Genomic DNA, 18,431 nt, shown 5'->3' with positions numbered 1-18,431 from the left:
CACACCGGAAGTCGATTTGCTAGACAAAATATTCCGCGAGACGAACCTCAGTATCGCCAAGCTCGGGAAATAGATATAACAAAATCTCTGTTTCACGGCCAAAAGCGTCGTCGCCATCCAGCCTATTCCGCTTCCCACCGACAAACTCCTCTATCTCTAGGGGAAGGATGTTAAAAAAAACGCACTATTAGGAGCCAACAGGAAGTCATATCATTTCTTTTCACTGATACCAGCTTTGATGAATACTGCGTAAAGTCTTTCTTTGGTTGGTAATTGTTGAACGGAAGCTTTTTTCATAACTTTCAATGACAATTCTGTGGAGTGGCATTAAGGTTTTTCGGAGCTTGTATAGCATTTAAAACATTCCTGTGTTCTTATGTTAATTTTTTGGGGAGAAATTCCAGAAAACTAAATACTGACAGCCTGGTTTAATATTGGCACCATTTTTTCCGGTTTTCTTTCAAGGGGCCTAAACAGTCAATTAGGATAACAATCTTAAATTGCCTTTAAAAGGATCGGGTAACAAGTGTCACCCGGGGATCCCTAACCCTCAGTGAATTTTACAAAAAAAATCACACATGTAAAAGGAAAACTTCAACTCTATGTTCTTGTGAACAAGGTTTCAGGAGGCAAATCGCGCCTCACGCTGTTTCATAACTTCACGAATCTCGCTCTTCTTTCCGCTAAATTCACGCGTCAGATACTCATTTGCGTCTTAATCACCCGTTACGTATAAATTCCTTTGCAACCCTCAACAAGTGAAGAACGGCTCAGCTTAAAATCTTGCAAGAATTGATGTCTCACACGCACACATAAAAATTTAATCAGTTTGCCTCAGATCAGTTTAACGGGCGTTTAAGCCGCTCAGAAAATATGAGATATTAACAAGTTAAAAATCAGCTCAGAATTCTTTCTGGTATTAATAGCACTATCGCAGCTAAGAGAGTTTTCTGTGCTTTACCTTTTTTCTCAGATGACCCACACTTTTTAGAATTTGGGATGAACTGTTTCTATTACATACGTCGAGAAACGTGTTCACATATTCATTTTAACTCGTGAATTATGCATGCGCAAGAGCGACTTGTAGATATGATGTGGGGAATGGCAATCGCTTGCTCGTTCGATTGGTCGATTCCTGTAAACTATTTTTCAATTTTAGGCTTTTGAGTGCATTTGATAGTTTTTGGCGAGTAATAAACAAGCGAAATGGCGACCTTTGCTGCTAAGAATAGTGTTGAGATGAAAAAGAAGCCAATGATAATATTAAAAGAGTTAATTTTTTTCGTTCTAGTTTCAACAAGCGGCGCTAGCAACTGGCAGGCGTTCGAGGCTTCACAATGAAATAAGACAACAACCTTCGTTTTCCACAAAATTGTAATTTACAATCCTTGAACTTGAAAACAATCCGACGATTCATTAAAAATATCACTTACTCTGAAGCGCTCGGAGTTTTACAGAAAAAAAGCTTTTCCTGTTGTGGCGTGAGGTTGGGGACAACATCGATCATTACATTTCGTATCGTGTGTTTTTCCTGTGTGAAGCAACACAAGGTGCCGGCGACTGACGAAATTACAGGTTAACACGAAAATCAAATAACACCTAAACAAATAATTTTGGCTACCGATTTCCAGTGAATTTTTAAAGAACAATTTTCTTTTAAGTTTCAAGACAATTTGAAGATTCTAAATAGATATTACATACTAAAATGCGAAAGTTATACACCACAAAATGGATAAATAGGCCTGACATGAAATTCTATCTTGTTCTCGATTATACGTTGCCTAGCACGTGACCAAAACTTACCCAGGTGGAAATCCAAAATGACCGTGGCAGTCTTGGCTTAGTTATGTCACTCAAAACTCGTTCCCGTTTGTCTCATCTGATAAAGAGGGAATCATTAATGTTTTCATGACGACAGTATTGCCTTGATTTTCAAATATTTACAATGATGGAAAGTAAATTTCACTTTTCACTCACATTTACTTCCAACCTCTTCTTTTGAACTAGAGACACAAATGATATATATATGTTATTTGCCGGCTGGGAGGTCCGTATGGTGAAAAACATTTCAAGACCGAGGTCACAGTTTTTCACCATACGGACCGACCTTTAGCCGGTAAAAAACATATATTTTTTTTTAAACTTGACGAAATTCTTTCCGAAAGAATCCGAATGATTTAGGGCTGTAAATACGGCAAGATCTTTCATAAACTGAACAATTTTTGAGCGAGTAAATGGTAGTTAAAATAGAGGTGATGCAAATGAAAGAGAGATGCCTCACCGAAACATTTTCATTTCCGTAACGATAAAGGTGATTTAAAAGGCTTTGAAAGAAACTTTAAGACATTATTTTTACAAGAATCTGTCACAATCTCACACCTGTCAATTAGGGAGCACATAAGAAAAAAAGCGCAAGAACATTTGAAAACAACAGAATTAGTTTGGCGAGGACTGTCACGACAATGTTTTCTTCAAAAACAGTCAATGGTCTAACGGAAAGTATTATTCATTCTCATCGACAATTCATTCATGTACGAAGATTTACCTCTGTTCACTAATTAAACAACGAGAAAAGTAAATGCGAGTAAATTCAATTTTTTTTATTTTGAAGTTGTGAGAGTTTGTTCATTTGTTTGCTGCAATGGCGTGTGTAAATCTGGTCTTTCCTCCACAAAAACTTAATTCGAATGGCACACTCCAACGAAACAAACAGGGATTTAATGCGGCCTTTTCTCATTAAACTCCTTCAGCTTCTATTGTGCAATTTACGGTACAAATGTCCAAATTGAACGGGCTCGGAAAGACTCACCGACAGCGTAAATTTGTTGTAGAACTTAAATTAAAACTTCACTCGCTCTTTTGCTACGAACAAATTGCTAAAGAAAATTCAGTTATTAAATGAATGAGAGTTCCATCGTTCAGTTTAACTGTAACCAAATACTTCACGTTTTAACTTTCTATGTACTTTTTGTGAACGATTAAATTTAACTTGAGACGGTCTTTAGGCCGCTTGTCAACCAACGTAATTGACACTATTGCTTATACAAATTCATTCTGCAACCAATATTTTTCTGTCGACCAAAGTGATTTGAGACAGAGAAAACAGAGGATTCATAAGTTATTTATTGGCTTGAGGTAGTGATCGACGAGTTTGCTTAAAAATACTGCCCAGTCGGAAAAACGAGATATATTTATAAAAAATGGTAACGAAAGTTGGGATGTACTCGGCGACTCATGAAAGCGTTATCGTGGCCCGTGGCCAGAGATAGGAAAATACTGACCGGGTAAAGAACAAATCAGATTGCAGGATTCGTTACCGTGCCCTCTAAAAACAAAATAAATGTTTAAAACAAATGACATTATTCACCCTTGTCAAATGTAATAGCATGATCATCACAATTGTAGTGCCTTCTTATCCCAACGTTACTTTGTTTCTTTGCTACATTAGCGAACAATGAACTACTGCTCGTACTCTAAATATGACAATCAACCACAAAATTCCCTAAACCAGATAACATTAAAGATAATCCAAAAAATCATGTAAGTCATCTGTCAGTTCACGAGTTTGCTCACAGAGCACTTTGATTTGTATTTGTTGCAGTTGCCAACCTGACTGTGGTGACAAGTGATCGTAAGTATAAATAATCGTCTTATATGTCTGCATTTTAATCCACAGATTTAGTCTTTGTTTAAGTCAACTGAGATTCTCATTCTTAGTAAAGATATGGTAAGGAAAGCGCTAGTTTGAAACACATCTGCAATTTCTATTTTGCTTGGAGTAAGAAACCAAAAGAGTAACTGAAGGATACCATTTCTTTACAGCCTGCAGCCCTGCTGGAAAGTCCATTCATGCTACCAGTGGTCACATTTCAAGCCCCAATTTTCCCAACAACTATGACGCAAACAGGATTTGTACCTGGAATATCACAGTACCCGGTGGAAAAACCATCAAACTGACCTTCTTGAACTTTACCCTGGTAGCAGGTGAAAACGATGACTGTGCTGGAGCGGCAGCAGACAGTGCCCGAGTCTTTATCACAAACGTTGCCTCTCATGGAGGAAAACCCAATGACTTTAAGATCTGTGGTCAAAAGCTTCCCCCTCCTGTGTACTCCGAGGGACATTTCATTCAAGTGAGATTTGAGTCTCGCACCGGCGTTGTAAACAAAGGGTTCAATGCAATCTTTCAGGCGATAGAAGGAGATTCACGTAAGAGCTTATCTTCTAAGGTAGTTTATAACCGGAAGTATAGAAGTGTACTGAGCATGTACTCCTATTCAACTGAGCGAGAATTTGTTGAGTATATCATGCAAGTAATACAGTAGGCAATCTTTGAACAGCTATAGTCTGTAGAAAAATACTGCATATAATCAAATCTTTTACTCGAACGCAAGCTGCTATATTACGCAATCGTTATATTGATTAAAGTATAAAACTGTCAACTTACTGAAAAAGAGCTGTAGGCGGTATCGAAAATTCATTAAGTTTTTTACAGTAGGTTAGATACATTTTACTAAAGCTGGCAGTCTTTGTTACTCTTTTCAGTGTGCCCAACAGATATGATCCTCGATGAAACATCAGGTTCCTTCTCCTCTCCTTATAATCCAAGAAACTATCCATTCAACCAGACATGTAGCTGGAAGATTATAGGGAAACAAGGATACCGTGTTGAGCTCACAATACCAGACTATAATCTTGAACGTTGTGATGCCGCTGCTTGCTCGTGTGACTACATGGAAGTTCAGAGTAGCTTCAGTGACCAAGTGCTGCCTAGAAAACTATGTGGTACACCAATGCATATTCCTGTAAAATTTTATTCCCTGCACGAAAGCTTGAGGGTGCTGTTTGTGTCCGATGATACAAACATGGATTATGACGGATTTGGGGCAACTTACAAGCTGTTGAACTACAGTCCTCCAAGTAAGTAGAGACTACAACGTCATGAGATCTCAGAGTTCGCTGAGAGAATATGTTACATGCAATAAACTCCCACATACAGGTAACGATAAGGAACTTAGTTAATAAGGGTGGAGGTTCTCTCTGTTATCAACACAGGATGAATGCACACATCTCTGATGTATAATGTAAGCGGTGATGTACTGGGAAGCCATGCCAACCCTAATTGAATTAAGGTGGTAAGTTTCCAAAGAAACTGTGGCGCTGCCTCGGTCGAGGAGTATAAAAGTATTATTTTGGTTTCATCTGACTTGATAATGTAAATTGGTCACCGTAACGAGTTTCAAATATTCGTATTCTTGCCTTGGGACTACTCACTTATAAAAGTCGTATTGAAATGTATCAGGCTAAAGAGCATGGTTTTAAGCCGTTTTGATCTTGAGTATTGGTCGAGTCAACAGTTATATGATAAGCATTTTGATTGGCTGTTATTTATCACCTATTGGAGAAAAGAGGTGTGGATGACTTCACCATTTACAACAATTTCCATCATCGTATATGAAACAACTAGATTCCACGTTGCCGTGCGTCTACTCAGGAAGACATATTAGGTGATGTCACCCTGTTTTCATCAGTTACACTTGGCAGCGCTTCGTGTGCCACTCTTTTGCTCTTACCATGCATATTGTGACGGCATCTGCGAAAGAAGCCATATATCTATCACCAATCCACGTTTATTCTGGCCCATTCCAAGCGTTCTTGCCACTCAAACAAAGTGAAATAGCCAGGGGCACGATAGAAGCGGCGTAGCGAAAAAGAGAGTGAGGTTTGGGTCTGGTAGGGAAAAGAAGAAGTTGATTACCCAAGATGACTCACACCTCCATGTTTTTTCACTCTCCAGCTGCTCTCGCGGTGTTGATTATGGCCCTTTGTTTTAGCAACTGAACGACCAGAAGAGCTTATACTTATTCTCCCACACTCACATGGTCCTTTTCATTGCTTATAGTTTGTCCCAAGGAAGCAATTCCTCTCTCAGGCAGCGGCAAAATCAGCAGCACAAACTACCCAAAGAGTAACTACACTGCGTCCAGAAATTGTACCTGGAACATTACTGCGCCAGCTGACAAAATTGTAAATTTTACGTTTACTGACTTTGTGTTAAGTGAGTGTTCAGCAAATGGTTGTTCAGATTCTTGTTCTTATGTGGAGCTTTATGATGGTGGGTCAACAAGTTCGCCTTCGCTGGGGCGATTTTGCCAGGGGTCGTCTTGGAATGAGTCTCAGTTGTCGAATGGAAATCAAATGTTTGTGATGTTCCACCCTGGAAAAACAGTTGATCGTGGATTTGAAGCGAAATATGAAGCCACAACGACCGATGGTGAGTACCCTGTGACGTTTATTCTGAATATCCTATTTTATAATCATCAAACATTTTTCTTCGGCGAAGTTGGTCTTGATGCGTTACGCAACCGACTATGCCCCAACTTGCATCTAATTCCATACTGCTCTATTTTTAAGAGACACACAGACTTTCGCCGCTCACCACGATCATCCTGAGTTACTTTCGCCTTCTTTTGAAAGAAAACGTATTTAACATTTCTCTTTCACGAGGGTGCCAATGGGTTTAACCGATAGCCGTAAAACCGGCAAAAGCTTTACACATTAGGCGTAGAAACTGACAGATTTTGGAAGTGTGTCCACTAGAGTACCCGGCAGTCGTGCAACATGCCATCTCACCGAAATCAATGAAACTTTGCCAGTTGAAAGGATCCAGCCCCTGGTTTTTTGGCTTTCGAAAGGAAATCGCTTCAAAATCGGTAAATTATATGAAGCTCTCATTGCAAGGGAATTTAACCAATTACTCTGAGGGTTTGCACACATATTATTAGATCCTTAATTAATATCCTACTCAAGTATCAGTCATTTTGAATGACGGTTTCTTAATCAACAGAGGCAAATAAGCAAGTGTGTTTTCAGAATTTTCGATTTATCTAAATATTTGATGACTCGGAGGTAAAATTTCTCCCCTTGCCAGAAAGCTACAACCCTAATCTTAATATTCCCCTTCATAATCGATCACTTTATCTCTGAAAACCATCTAAAAAAGATTTTGGACAGTGCTGTATTTTGGTGTTGGATGCCTTTCAAAATCTACGACTGCGACTAGTTTCTCTCAACTATACCTATCAAGCAATTCTGGCTCTGGCTGTCACTTGACCAATTAACCAGCTGTTTTACCTCTTTAAACAAGATGATTGATCAAGAAAGCTAAAATATGTGAAACACCTTCGAGATTTTTTGCAGGAATGGAAAATCTGACGTTTAGAGGGATGCATGTAGGCGAGAAATCGATGGGAAAATCGTTGCGTTTCTTTCTCCTATCGTTTATTACTTTAGAGATTAGCTAAAATCAGGTAATAGGGCTTTAGTAGGGAAGAAAACATTCATAGGTCTATAATTTGATTGTTAATTATCATTATCACACATAATAAGGGAACTTCAACAGGAGAGGAGATTTTAAACTCATATGTCGCGTGCCTGTTGACATGAAAGTTAGTAAAAATATGGTAACGAAAGCGCTAGTTTGAAACACGTTTTCAATTTCTATTTTGCTGAAATTCTTTTGCCTGGAGTAAGAAACCAAAGATTAATTGAAAGATGCCTTTTTTTTTTACAGCCTGCAGCCCTGCTGGAAAGTCCATTAATGCTACCAGTGGTCACATTTCAAGCCCCAATTTTCCCAACAACTATAACACAAACAGTGTTTGTACCTGGAATATCACGGTGCCCGGTGGAAAAACCATCAAACTGACCTTCTTGAGCTTTACCCTGGTAGCAGGTGAAAACGATGACTGTGCTGGAGCGGCAGCAGACAGTGCCCGAGTCTTTATCACAAACGTTGCCTCTCATGGAGGAAAACCCAATGACTTTAAGATCTGTGGTCAAAAGCTTCCCCCTCCTGTGTACTCCGAGGGACATTTCATTCAAGTGAGATTTGAGTCTCGCACCGGTCTTGTAAACAAAGGGTTCAATGCAATCTTTCAGGCGATAGAAGGAGATTCACGTAAGAGCTTATATTCTAAGGTAGTTTATAACCGGAAGTATAGAAGTGTACTGAGCATGTATCCCTATCAAACTGAGCGAGAATTTGTTGAGTATCTCATGCAAGTAATACAGTAGGCAGTCTTTGAACACTAATGGTCTGCAGAAAAAAAACTGCATATAATCAAGCCTTTTAATCGAACCCAAGCTGTTATATTACACAATCGTTATATTGATTAAAGTATAAAACCGTCAACTTACTGAAAAGGAACCGTGGGCGGTATCGAAAATTCATCAAGTTTTTTATAGTAGGTTAGATACATTTTACTAAAGCTGGCAGTCTTTGTTACTCTTTTCAGTGTGCCCAACAGATATGATCCTCGATGAAACATCAGGTTCCTTCTCCTCTCCTTATTATCCAAGAAACTATCCATTCAACCAGACATGTAGCTGGAAGATTATAGGGAAACAAGGATACCGTGTTGAGCTCACAATACCAGACTATAATCTTCAACGTTGTGATGGCGCTGCTTGCTCGTGTGACTATATGGAAGTTCAGAGTAGCTTTAGTGACCAAGTGCTGCCTGGAAAACTATGTGGTACACCAAGGTTTATTCCTGTAAAATTCTATTCCCTGCACGAAAGCTTGAGGGTGCTGTTCGTGTCTGATGATACAAACATGGATTATGACGGATTTGGGGCAACTTACAAGTTGTTGAACTACAGTCCTCCAAGTAAGTAGAGAAAACCACGTCATAAGATCTTAGAGTTCGCTGAGAGAATATGTTACATGCAATAAACTCACCCATACAAGTAATGATAAGGAGCTTAGTTAATAAGGGTGGAGGTTCTATCTGTTATGAAACAGGATAAATGTGCACATCTGTGATGTTTAGTCGAGTAATTTATTGCAACATTCTCGTTAGTATCTAAAGGACGTGTAAGCCTTTTCGGGCCATTTTGTTTTCTCGCTTTCTTTCGCTCCAGTGCAGTTTGTTCCCGGCTCCTAACAAATTTTTGACAACTTTGATCCGCTTTGAAAAACCTTAGCTACGACATCGTTTCTTAAATAAAGCGTGTTAATACAATGCTGGAGTGTTTGGAGTGTTTAGTCCATTGTTGGAAGTTATAATATCTATGACCAATCCATGTTTATTCTGGCCTACTCCAAGCGTTCTAGCCACTCAAACAGAGCGAAATAGCCAGAGGCACGATAGTAGCGGCGTAGCGAAAAAGAGAGTGAGGTTTGGGTCTGGTAGGGAAAAGGAAAAGTTGATTACACTACATGACCCACACTCTCCTGGTTTTTTCACTCTCCTACTGCTCTCGCGCTGTTGATTATGGTCCTGTGTTTTAGCAACTGAACGCCCGGAACAGCCTATGCTTATTTTCCCTCACTCACATGCTCCTTCTCATTGCTTACAGTTTGTCCCAAGGAAGCAATTCCTCTCTCAGGCAGCGGCAAAATAAGCAGCACAAACTATCCAAAGAGTAACTACACTGCGTCCAGAAATTGTACCTGGAACATTACTGCGCCAGCTGACAAAATTGTAAATTTTACGTTTACTGACTTTGTGTTGAGTGAGTGTTCAGCAAATGGTTGTTCAGATTCTTGTTCTTATGTGGAGCTTTATGATGGTGGGTCAACAAGTTCGCCTTTGCTGGGGCGATTTTGCCAGGGGTCGTCTTGGAATGAACCTCAGTTGTCCAATGCAAATCAAATGTTTGTGATGTTCCACCCTGGACAAACAGTTGATAGGGGATTTGAAGCGAGATATGAAGCCACAACGACCGATGGTGAGTACCCTGTGATGTTTATTCTGAATATCATCTTTTATAATCATGAAACATTTTTTCTTGGGCGAAATTGGTCTTGACGCGTTACGGAACCGACTATGCCTTAACTTGCATCTAATTCCATACTGCTCTATTTTTAAGAGACACACAGACTTTCGCCGCTCATCACGATCATCCTGAGTTACTTTCGCCTTCTTTTGAAAGAAAACGTATTTAACATTTCTCTTTCACGAGGGTCTCAATGGGGCCAGCCGATTGCCATAAAACGGCCAAAAGCTTTACACGTTAGGCGTAGAAACTGATAGATTTTGGAAGTGTGTCCACTAGAGTACCCGGCAGTCGTGCTACATGCCATCTCACCGAGATCAGTAAAACTTTGCCAGTTGAAAGGATCCACCCCAAAACTAACAAAGACAAACTGGTCCATGTTTTGGCTTTTGGGGGCCAGGGGGGGTGTAGATAACCCCCTGGTTTTTTGGCTTTCCAAAGGAAATCGCTTCAAAATCAGTAAATTGTATGAAGCTCTCACTGCGATGGCATTTAACAAATTACTCTGAGGGTTTGCACCCATATTATTACATCCTTAGTAAATGCCCTACGCAAGTATCAGTGAGTTTGATTGACGGTTTCTCAATCAACAGAGGCAAATAAGCGAGTGTGATTTTATACTCTTCGATTTATCTAAATATTTGACGACTCGGAGGTCAAATTTCTCCCCTTGCCAGAAAGCTATAACCCTAATCTTAATATTCCTCTTTATAATCGATCATTTCATCTTTAAAACCATCAAAAAACGTTTCTGGGCACTGCTGGATGCCTTTAAAAATCTACGACTGCGACTACTTTCTCTCAACTACACCTATCAAGCAATTCTGGCTCAGTCCGGTCACTTCACCAATTAACCAGCTGTTTTACCTCTTTATAAAAGATAATCGATCAAAAAAGCTAAAATATGTGAAATACCTTCGAGATTTTTTGTAGGAATGGAAAATCTTACGTTTAGAGGGATGCATGTAGGCGAGAAATCGATGGGAAAATCGTTGCGTTTCTTTCTCCTATCGTTTATTACTTTAGAGATTAGCTAAAATCAGGTAATAGGGCTTTAGTAGGGAAGAAAACATTCATAGGTCTATAATTTGATTGTTAATTATCATTATCACACATAATAAGGGAACTATAACAGGAGAGGACATTTTAAACTCATACGTCGCGTGCTTGTTGACATAAAAGTTAGTAAAAATATGGTAACGAAAGCCCTCGTTTGAAACACGTTTTCAATTTCTATTTTGCTGGAATTCTTTTGCCTGGAGTAAGAAACCAAAGATTAATTGAAAGATGCCTTTTTTTTACAGCCTGCAGCCCTGCTGGAAAGTCCATTCATGCTACCAGTGGTCACATTTCAAGCCCCAATTTTCCCAACAACTATAACACAAACAGTGTTTGTACCTGGAATATCACGGTACCCGGTGGAAAAACCATCAAACTGACCTTCTTGAGCTTTACCCTGGTAGCAGGTGAAAACGATGACTGTGCTGGAGCGGCAGCAGACAGTGCCCGAGTCTTTATCACAAACGTTGCCTCTCATGGAGGAAAACCCAATGACTTTAAGATCTGTGGTCAAAAGCTTCCTCCTCCTGTGTACTCCGAGGGACATTTCATTCAAGTGAGATTTGAGTCTCGCACCGGCGTTGTAAACAAAGGGTTCAATGCAATCTTTCAGGCGATAGAAGGAGATTCACGTAAGAGCTTATATTCTAAGGTAGTTTATAACTGGAAGTATAGAAGTGTACTGAGCATGTACCCCTATTAAACTGAGCGAGAATTTGTTGAGTATATCATGCAAGTAATACAGTAGGCAATCTTTGAACAGCTATAGTCTGCAGAAAAAAACTGCATAAAATCAAGCCTTTTACTCGAACGCAAGCTGCTATATTACACAATCGTCATATTGATTAAAGTATAAAACCGTCAACTTACTGAAAAAGAACCGTAGGCGGTATCGAAAATTCATCAAGTTTTTTAGAGTAGGTTAGATACATTTTACTAAAGCTGGCAGTCTTTGTTACTCTTTTCAGTGTGCCCAACAGATATGATCCTCGATGAAACATCAAGCTCTTTCTCATCTCCATATAATCCAAGAAACTATCCATTCAACCAGACATGTAGCTGGAAGATTATAGGGAAACAGGGATACCGTGTTGAGCTCACAATACTAGACTATAATCTTCAACGTTGTGAAGGCGCTGCTTGCTTGTGTGATTATCTGGAAGTTCAGAGTAGCTTCAGTGACGAAGCGATGCCTGGAAAACTATGTGGTACACCAAGGCTTATTCCTATAAAATTCTATTCCCTGCACGAAAGCCTGAGGGTGCTGTTTGTGTCCGATGATACAAACATGGATTATGACGGATTTGGGGCAACTTACAAGCTGTTGAACTACAGTCCTGCAAGTAAGTAGAGAGAACAACGTCATGAGATGTGAGAGTTCGCTGAGAGAATATATTACATGCAATAAACTCACCCATACAAGTAATGATAAGGAGCTTAGGTAATAAGGGTGGAGGTTCTCTCTGTTATCAACACAGGATGAATGTGCACATCTCTGATGTTTAGTCGAGTAATTTATGGTAACATTTTCGTTAGTATCAAAAGGACGTGTAAGCCTTTTCGGGCCAGTTTTTCTGCTCGCTTTCTTTCGCTCCAGTGCAGTTTGTTCCCGGCTCCCAACAAACGTTTGACCACTTTGAACTGCTTTGAACCGCTTTGAACAACCGCAGCTACGACATCGTTTCTTAAATAAAGCGTGTTAATACAATGCTGGAGTGTTTGGAGTGTTTAGTCCATTGTTGAAAGTTATAATATCTATGACCAATCCATGTTTATTCTGGCCTATTCCAAGCGTTCTAGCCACTCAAACAGAGCGAAATAGCCAGAGGCACGATAGTAGCGGCGTAGCGAAAGAGAGAGTGAGTTTTGGGTCTGGTAGGGAAAAGAACAAGTTGATTACACAAAATCACCCACACTTCCCTGGTTTTTTCACTCTCCTGCTGCTCTCGCGCTGTTGATTATGGTCCTGTGTTTTAGCAACTGAACGCCCGGAACAGCCTATGCTTATTCTCCCACACTCACATGCTCCTTCACATTGCTTATAGTTTGTCCCAAGGAAGCAATTCCTCTCTCAGGCAGCGGCAAAATCAGCAGCACAAACTACCCAAAGAGTAACTACACTGCGTCCAGAAATTGTACCTGGAACATTACTGCGCCAGCTGACAAAATTGTAAATTTTACGTTTACTGACTTTGTGTTAAGTGAATGTTCAGCAAATCGTTGTTCAGATTCTTGTTCCTATGTGGACCTTTACGATGGTGGGTCAACAAGTTCGCCTTCGCTGGGGCGATTTTGCCAGGGGTCGTCTTGGAATGAGCCTCAGTTGTCGAATGGAAATCAAATGTTTGTGATGTTCCACCCTGGAAAAACAGTTGATCGTGGATTTGAAGCGAAATATGAAGCCACAACGACCGATGGTGAGTACCCTGTGATGTGAATTCTGAATATCCTCTTTTATAGTCAAACATTTTTCTTGGGCGAAATTGTTCTTGACGCGTTTCGCTACCGACTATTCCCCAACTTGCACCTAATTCGATACTACTATATTTTTAAGAGACAGACAGACTTTCGCCGCTCACCACGATCATCCTGAGCTTCTTTCGCCTTCTTTTGAAAGAAAACGTAAAACGGCCAAAAACTTTACACGTTAGGCGTAGAAACTGACAGATTTTGGAAGTGTGTCCACTAGAGTACCCGGCAGTCGTGCTACATGCCATCTCACCGAAATCGGTGAAACTTTTCCAGTTAAAAGGGTCCACCCCAAAGCTAAGAAAGACAAACTGGCCAATGTTTTAGCTTTTTTTTTAGGGGGAAGGGGGGTGATAGACCACCCCCTGGTTTTCTGGCTTGCCAAAGGAAATCGCTTCAAAATCGGTAAATTGTATGAAGCTCTCACTGCGATGGCATTTAATCAATTACTCTGAGGGTTTGCACAGATATTATTACATCCTTAGTAAATGTCTTACGCAAGTATCAGTCAATTTTATTGACGGTTTTTCAATCAACAAAGGCAAACAGCGGGTGTGTTTTCAGACTTTTCGATTTATCTAAATATTTGATGACTCGGAGGTCAAATTTTTCCCCTTGCCAGAAAGCTACAACCCTAATCTTAATATTCCTCTTTATAATCGATCATTTCATCTCCGAAAACCATCAAAAAAAGTCATTGGGCCCTGCTGTATGTTTGTGTTGGATGCCTTTTAAAATCTGCGACTGCCACTGCGACTAGTTTCTCTCAACTACACCTATCAAGCAATTCTGGCTCTGGCTGTCACTTGACCAATTAACCAGCTGTTTTAACTCTTTATACAGAATGATTGATCAAGAAAGCTAAAATATGTGAAACACCTTCGAGATTTTTGTAGGAATGGAAAATCTTACGCTTAGAAAGATGCATGTAGGCGAGAAATCGATGGGAAAATCGTTGCGTTTCTTTCTCCTATCGTTTATTACTTTAGAGATTAGCTAAAATCAGGAAATAGGGCTTTAGTAGGGAAGAAAACATTCATAGGTCTATAATTCGATTGTTAATTATCATTATCGCACATAATAAGGGACCTATAACAAGAGAGGAGATTTTAAACTCATATGTCGCGTGCTTGTTGAGATGAAAGTTAGTAAAAATATGGTAACGAAAGCGCTCGTTTGAAACACATTTTCAATTTCTAATTTGCTGGAATTCTTTTGCCTGGAGTAAGAAACCAAAGATTAATTGAAAGATGCCTTCTTTTGACAGCCTGCAGCCCTGCTGGAAAGTCCATTAATGCTACCAGTGGTCACATTTCAAGCCCCAATTTTCCCAACAACTATGACACAAACAGTATTTGTATCTGGAATATCACGGTACCCGGTGGAAAAACCATCAAACTGACCTTCTTGAGCTTTACCCTGGTAGCAGGTGAAAACGATGACTGTGCCGGAGCGGCAGCAGACAGTGCCCGAGTCTTTATCACAAACGTTGCCTCTCATGGAGGAAAACCCAGTGACTTTAAGATCTGTGGTCAAAAGCTTCCCCCTCCTGTGTACTCCGAGGGACATTTTATTCAAGTGAGATTTGAGTCTCGCACCGGCCTTGTAAACAAAGGGTTCAATGCAATCTTTCAGGCGATAGAAGGAGATTCACGTAAGAGCTTATCTTCTAAGGTAGTTTATAACCGGAAGTATAGAAGTGTACTGAGCATGTACTCCTATTCAACTGAGCGAGAATTTGTTGAGTATATCATGCAAGTAATACAGTAGGCAATCTTTGAACAGCTTTAGTCTGTAGAAAAATACTGCATATAATCAAGTCTTTCACTCGAACGCAAGCTGCTATATTACACAATCGTTATAATGATTAAAGTATAAAACCGTCAACTTATTGAAAAAGAGCTGTAGGCGGTATCGAAAATTCATTAAGTTTTTTACAGTAGGTTAGATGCATTTTACTAAAGCTGGCAGTCTTTGTTACTCTTTTCAGTGTGCCCAACAGATATGATCCTCGATGAAACATCAGGTTCCTTCTCCTCTCCTTATAATCCAAGAAACTATCCATTCAACCAGACATGTAGCTGGAAGATTATAGGGAAACAAGGATACCGTGTTGAGCTCACAATACCAGACTATAATCTTGAACGTTGTGATGCCGCTGCTTGCTCGTGTGACTACATGGAAGTTCAGAGTAGCTTCAGTGACCAAGTGCTGCCTAGAAAACTATGTGGTACACCAATGCATATTCCTGTAAAATTTTATTCCCTGCACGAAAGCTTGAGGGTGCTGTTCGTGTCTGATGATACAAACATGGATTATGACGGATTTGGGGCAACTTACAAGCTGTTGAACTACAGTCCTCCAAGTAAGTAGAGAAAACAACGTCATGAGATCTCAGAGTTCGCTGAGAGAATATATTACATGCAATAAACTCACCCATACAAGTAATGATAAGGAACTTAGTTAATAAGGGTGGAGGTTCTCTCTTTTATCAACACAGGATGAATGCGCACATCTGTGATGTTTAGTCGAGTAATTTATTGCAACATTTTCGTTAGTATTTAAAGGACGTGTAAGCCTTTTCGGGCCAGTTTTTTTCTCGCTTTCTTTCGCTCCAGTGCAGTTTGTTCCCGGCTCCTAACAAATTTTTGACAACTTTGAACCGCTTTGAAAACCTTAGCTACGACATCGTTTCTTAAATAAAGCGTGTTAATACAATGCTGGAGTGTTTGGAGTGTTTAGTCCATTGTTGGAAGTTATAATATCTATGACCAATCCATGTTTATTCTGGCCTACTCCAAGCGTTCTAGCCACTCAAACAGAGCGAAATAGCCAGAGGCACGATAGTAGCGGCGTAGCGAAAAAGAGAGTGAGGTTTGGGTCTGGTAGGGAAAAGAAGAAGTTGATTACCCAACATGACCCACACCTCCCTGGTTTTTTCACTCTCCAGCTGCTCTCGCGCTGTTGATTATGGTCCTGTGTTTTAGCAACTGAACACCCGGAACAGCCTATGCTTATTCTCCCACACTCACATGCTCTTTCTCATTGCTTACAGTTTGTCCCAAGGAAGCAATTCCTCTCTCAGGCAGCGGCAAAATATGCAGCACAAACTATCCAAAGAGTAACTACACTGCGTCCAGAAATTGTACCTGGAACATTACCGCGCCAGCTGGCAAAATTGTAAATTTTACGTTTACTGACTTTGTGTTAAGTGAGTGTTCAGGAGATGGTTGTTCAGATTCTTGTTCTTATGTGGAGCTTTATGATGGTGGGTCAATAAGTTCGCCTTCGCTGGAGCGATTTTGCCAGGGGTCGTCTTGGAATGAGCCTCAGTTGTCGAATGGAAATCAAATGTTTGTGATGTTCCATCCTGGACAAACAGTTGATCGTGGATTTGAAGCGAAGTATGAATCCACAGCGACCGATGGTGAGTACCCTGTGACGTTTATTCTGAATGTCCTCTTTTATAACCATCAAACATTTTTCTTGGGCGAAATTGCTCTTGATGCGTTCCGCAACCGACTATGCCCCAACTTGCATGTGATTCTATACTGCTCTATTTTTTAGAGACATACTGACTTTCACCGCTCACCACGATCATCCTGAGCTACTTTCGCCTTCTTTTGAAAGAAAACGTATTTAACATTTCTCTTTCACGAGGGTCTCAATGGGGTTAGCCATAAAACGGCCAAAAGCTTTACACGTTAGGCGTAGAAACTGACAGATAATGAAAGTGTGTCCACTAGAGTACCCAGCAGTCGTGCTACATACCATCTCACTGAAAATATATAGATTTAGGCAAGCCTAAAAGCTGAGCTCTTGTTAATTTATTTTCCAGCCCTTCATTATACTGAATGAATACTGTAATAAAACTATTCAGCACTGGCTGAAGAAGAGTTTCTTCAATGAATTGAAAGACCAGTTCGGGGGGGAGGTGGGGGAAAAATTCATGTCCCTATTTATTCAGTTTAGGTTAGTGAGGTAAAATTGAGTCAAACATTCAAGACGTACAACGACAGGTCCAAGAACTTTCACAACTAATTTTTAAGGTTAGGTTACCTGGAACAATCATCTTCATGTAAAAATTGGACCAGGTTTGTACTGATGATGCCCAACAGAACTATCTGTGGTAAGAGGGCAGACTTTCTTTTCTTCATTTAAGAAATAATGATTTTATCATCTTTCCACAAGCTCAGCGGAAAGTGAGAGCGAATGAGACTGATAGTGACTTTGTTATTTGAATAAATATCCAGAGCCAGGATAAAAAGTCAGATATGGTCTGCAAAACTCTTATTTTTTAATTTTTTAACCTATTAAGCTAAAGCTTTATATTATTGCTTTGTGCATTATGTGGACGTCAATTATCGGTAATTTAACTTTCATGCATCAAAGTACCCAAAAATGTTCTCTTCATCTATGTGCCCTAAACATTACAAGGGAGGAGGCAGGTCAAATTAAAAGCAAGAATTAAAATAGGAGGGCCCCCATTAATTTCAGTCCTAATTAAAGGAGAATCCTTGTTTCTCCAGAATCCCGCCCTTTTAAACTCACATATCCTATGACCAATTCCTTATTTCAATTTTTAGTTTGGGTCGGACCATTTGTAATAACTATCATGCATTAATGAAAGCTTGAGCTAGTGTAATTAATGTAATCAAAATAATATTATTACATGTTACAGTATGGTAGCTTACACAGCAGAATTATATAATCACACAATTCCAAACAAAGGAAGCCAGGTTATTGACTCACCTGCTTCAACTTTTGAGGGATTAAGGTACAGAGAATAGATATGGTAAACAGCTACAATTAGTACAAAGTTGAAAGTTTGAAAGCTAAAAGATATACATTAAAATCATCAGACCCTATGCATCCTAGCAAAAATAAGGGTCAATTACCACTGTAACTTCTCCCAAATGTTCATGCTTACAGGAAAAAGTTTATTTTTGTCACTAGGTGGTACTGTATTTACAATAGTTCTACCTACACAAATGCATTTTTCTTAAGTTATCTTATAGCACATGACTGTACAAGTTATGTGGAAGGTTCCTTCATGGGGTCTAACATTTCAATTACCTCAGAAAACTGTAATCATTAGAATTGCAAGCCAAGGTGTATTT

At 39.7% G+C, this 18,431-nt stretch overlaps 1 protein-coding gene across 6 annotated transcripts in view; it reads left to right on the top strand.

Moving 5' to 3' along the window:
- Window positions 1-18,431, top strand: part of LOC136282012 (uncharacterized) — a 52,250-nt gene that overhangs the window by 7,833 nt on the left and 25,986 nt on the right. For all 6 annotated transcript variants that reach the window (XR_010718036.1, XR_010718037.1, XM_066169113.1 and 3 more), the window contains exons 2-14: window positions 3,602-3,631; window positions 3,823-4,209; window positions 4,546-4,920; window positions 5,903-6,274; window positions 7,574-7,960; window positions 8,298-8,672; window positions 9,364-9,735; window positions 11,088-11,474; window positions 11,811-12,185; window positions 12,888-13,259; window positions 14,579-14,965; window positions 15,302-15,676; window positions 16,367-16,738. Coding sequence is in view for 4 of the 6 variants with exons in the window: in XM_066169113.1 (XP_066025210.1) it covers window positions 3,602-3,631; window positions 3,823-4,209; window positions 4,546-4,920; window positions 5,903-6,274; window positions 7,574-7,960; window positions 8,298-8,672; window positions 9,364-9,735; window positions 11,088-11,474; window positions 11,811-12,185; window positions 12,888-13,259; window positions 14,579-14,965; window positions 15,302-15,676; window positions 16,367-16,738 (4,566 nt within the window). In the remaining 2 variants the exon portion in view is untranslated. The remainder of the gene's footprint in view (window positions 1-3,601; window positions 3,632-3,822; window positions 4,210-4,545; window positions 4,921-5,902; window positions 6,275-7,573; window positions 7,961-8,297; window positions 8,673-9,363; window positions 9,736-11,087; window positions 11,475-11,810; window positions 12,186-12,887; window positions 13,260-14,578; window positions 14,966-15,301; window positions 15,677-16,366; window positions 16,739-18,431) is intronic.

Source organism: Pocillopora verrucosa, chromosome 6 (assembly GCF_036669915.1).
Source record: "Pocillopora verrucosa isolate sample1 chromosome 6, ASM3666991v2, whole genome shotgun sequence".
NCBI classification, from domain to species: domain Eukaryota; kingdom Metazoa; phylum Cnidaria; class Anthozoa; order Scleractinia; family Pocilloporidae; genus Pocillopora; species Pocillopora verrucosa.
Note: the sequence above shows the minus strand (reverse complement) of the source record. Positions and strands in the feature narration are given on the sequence as shown.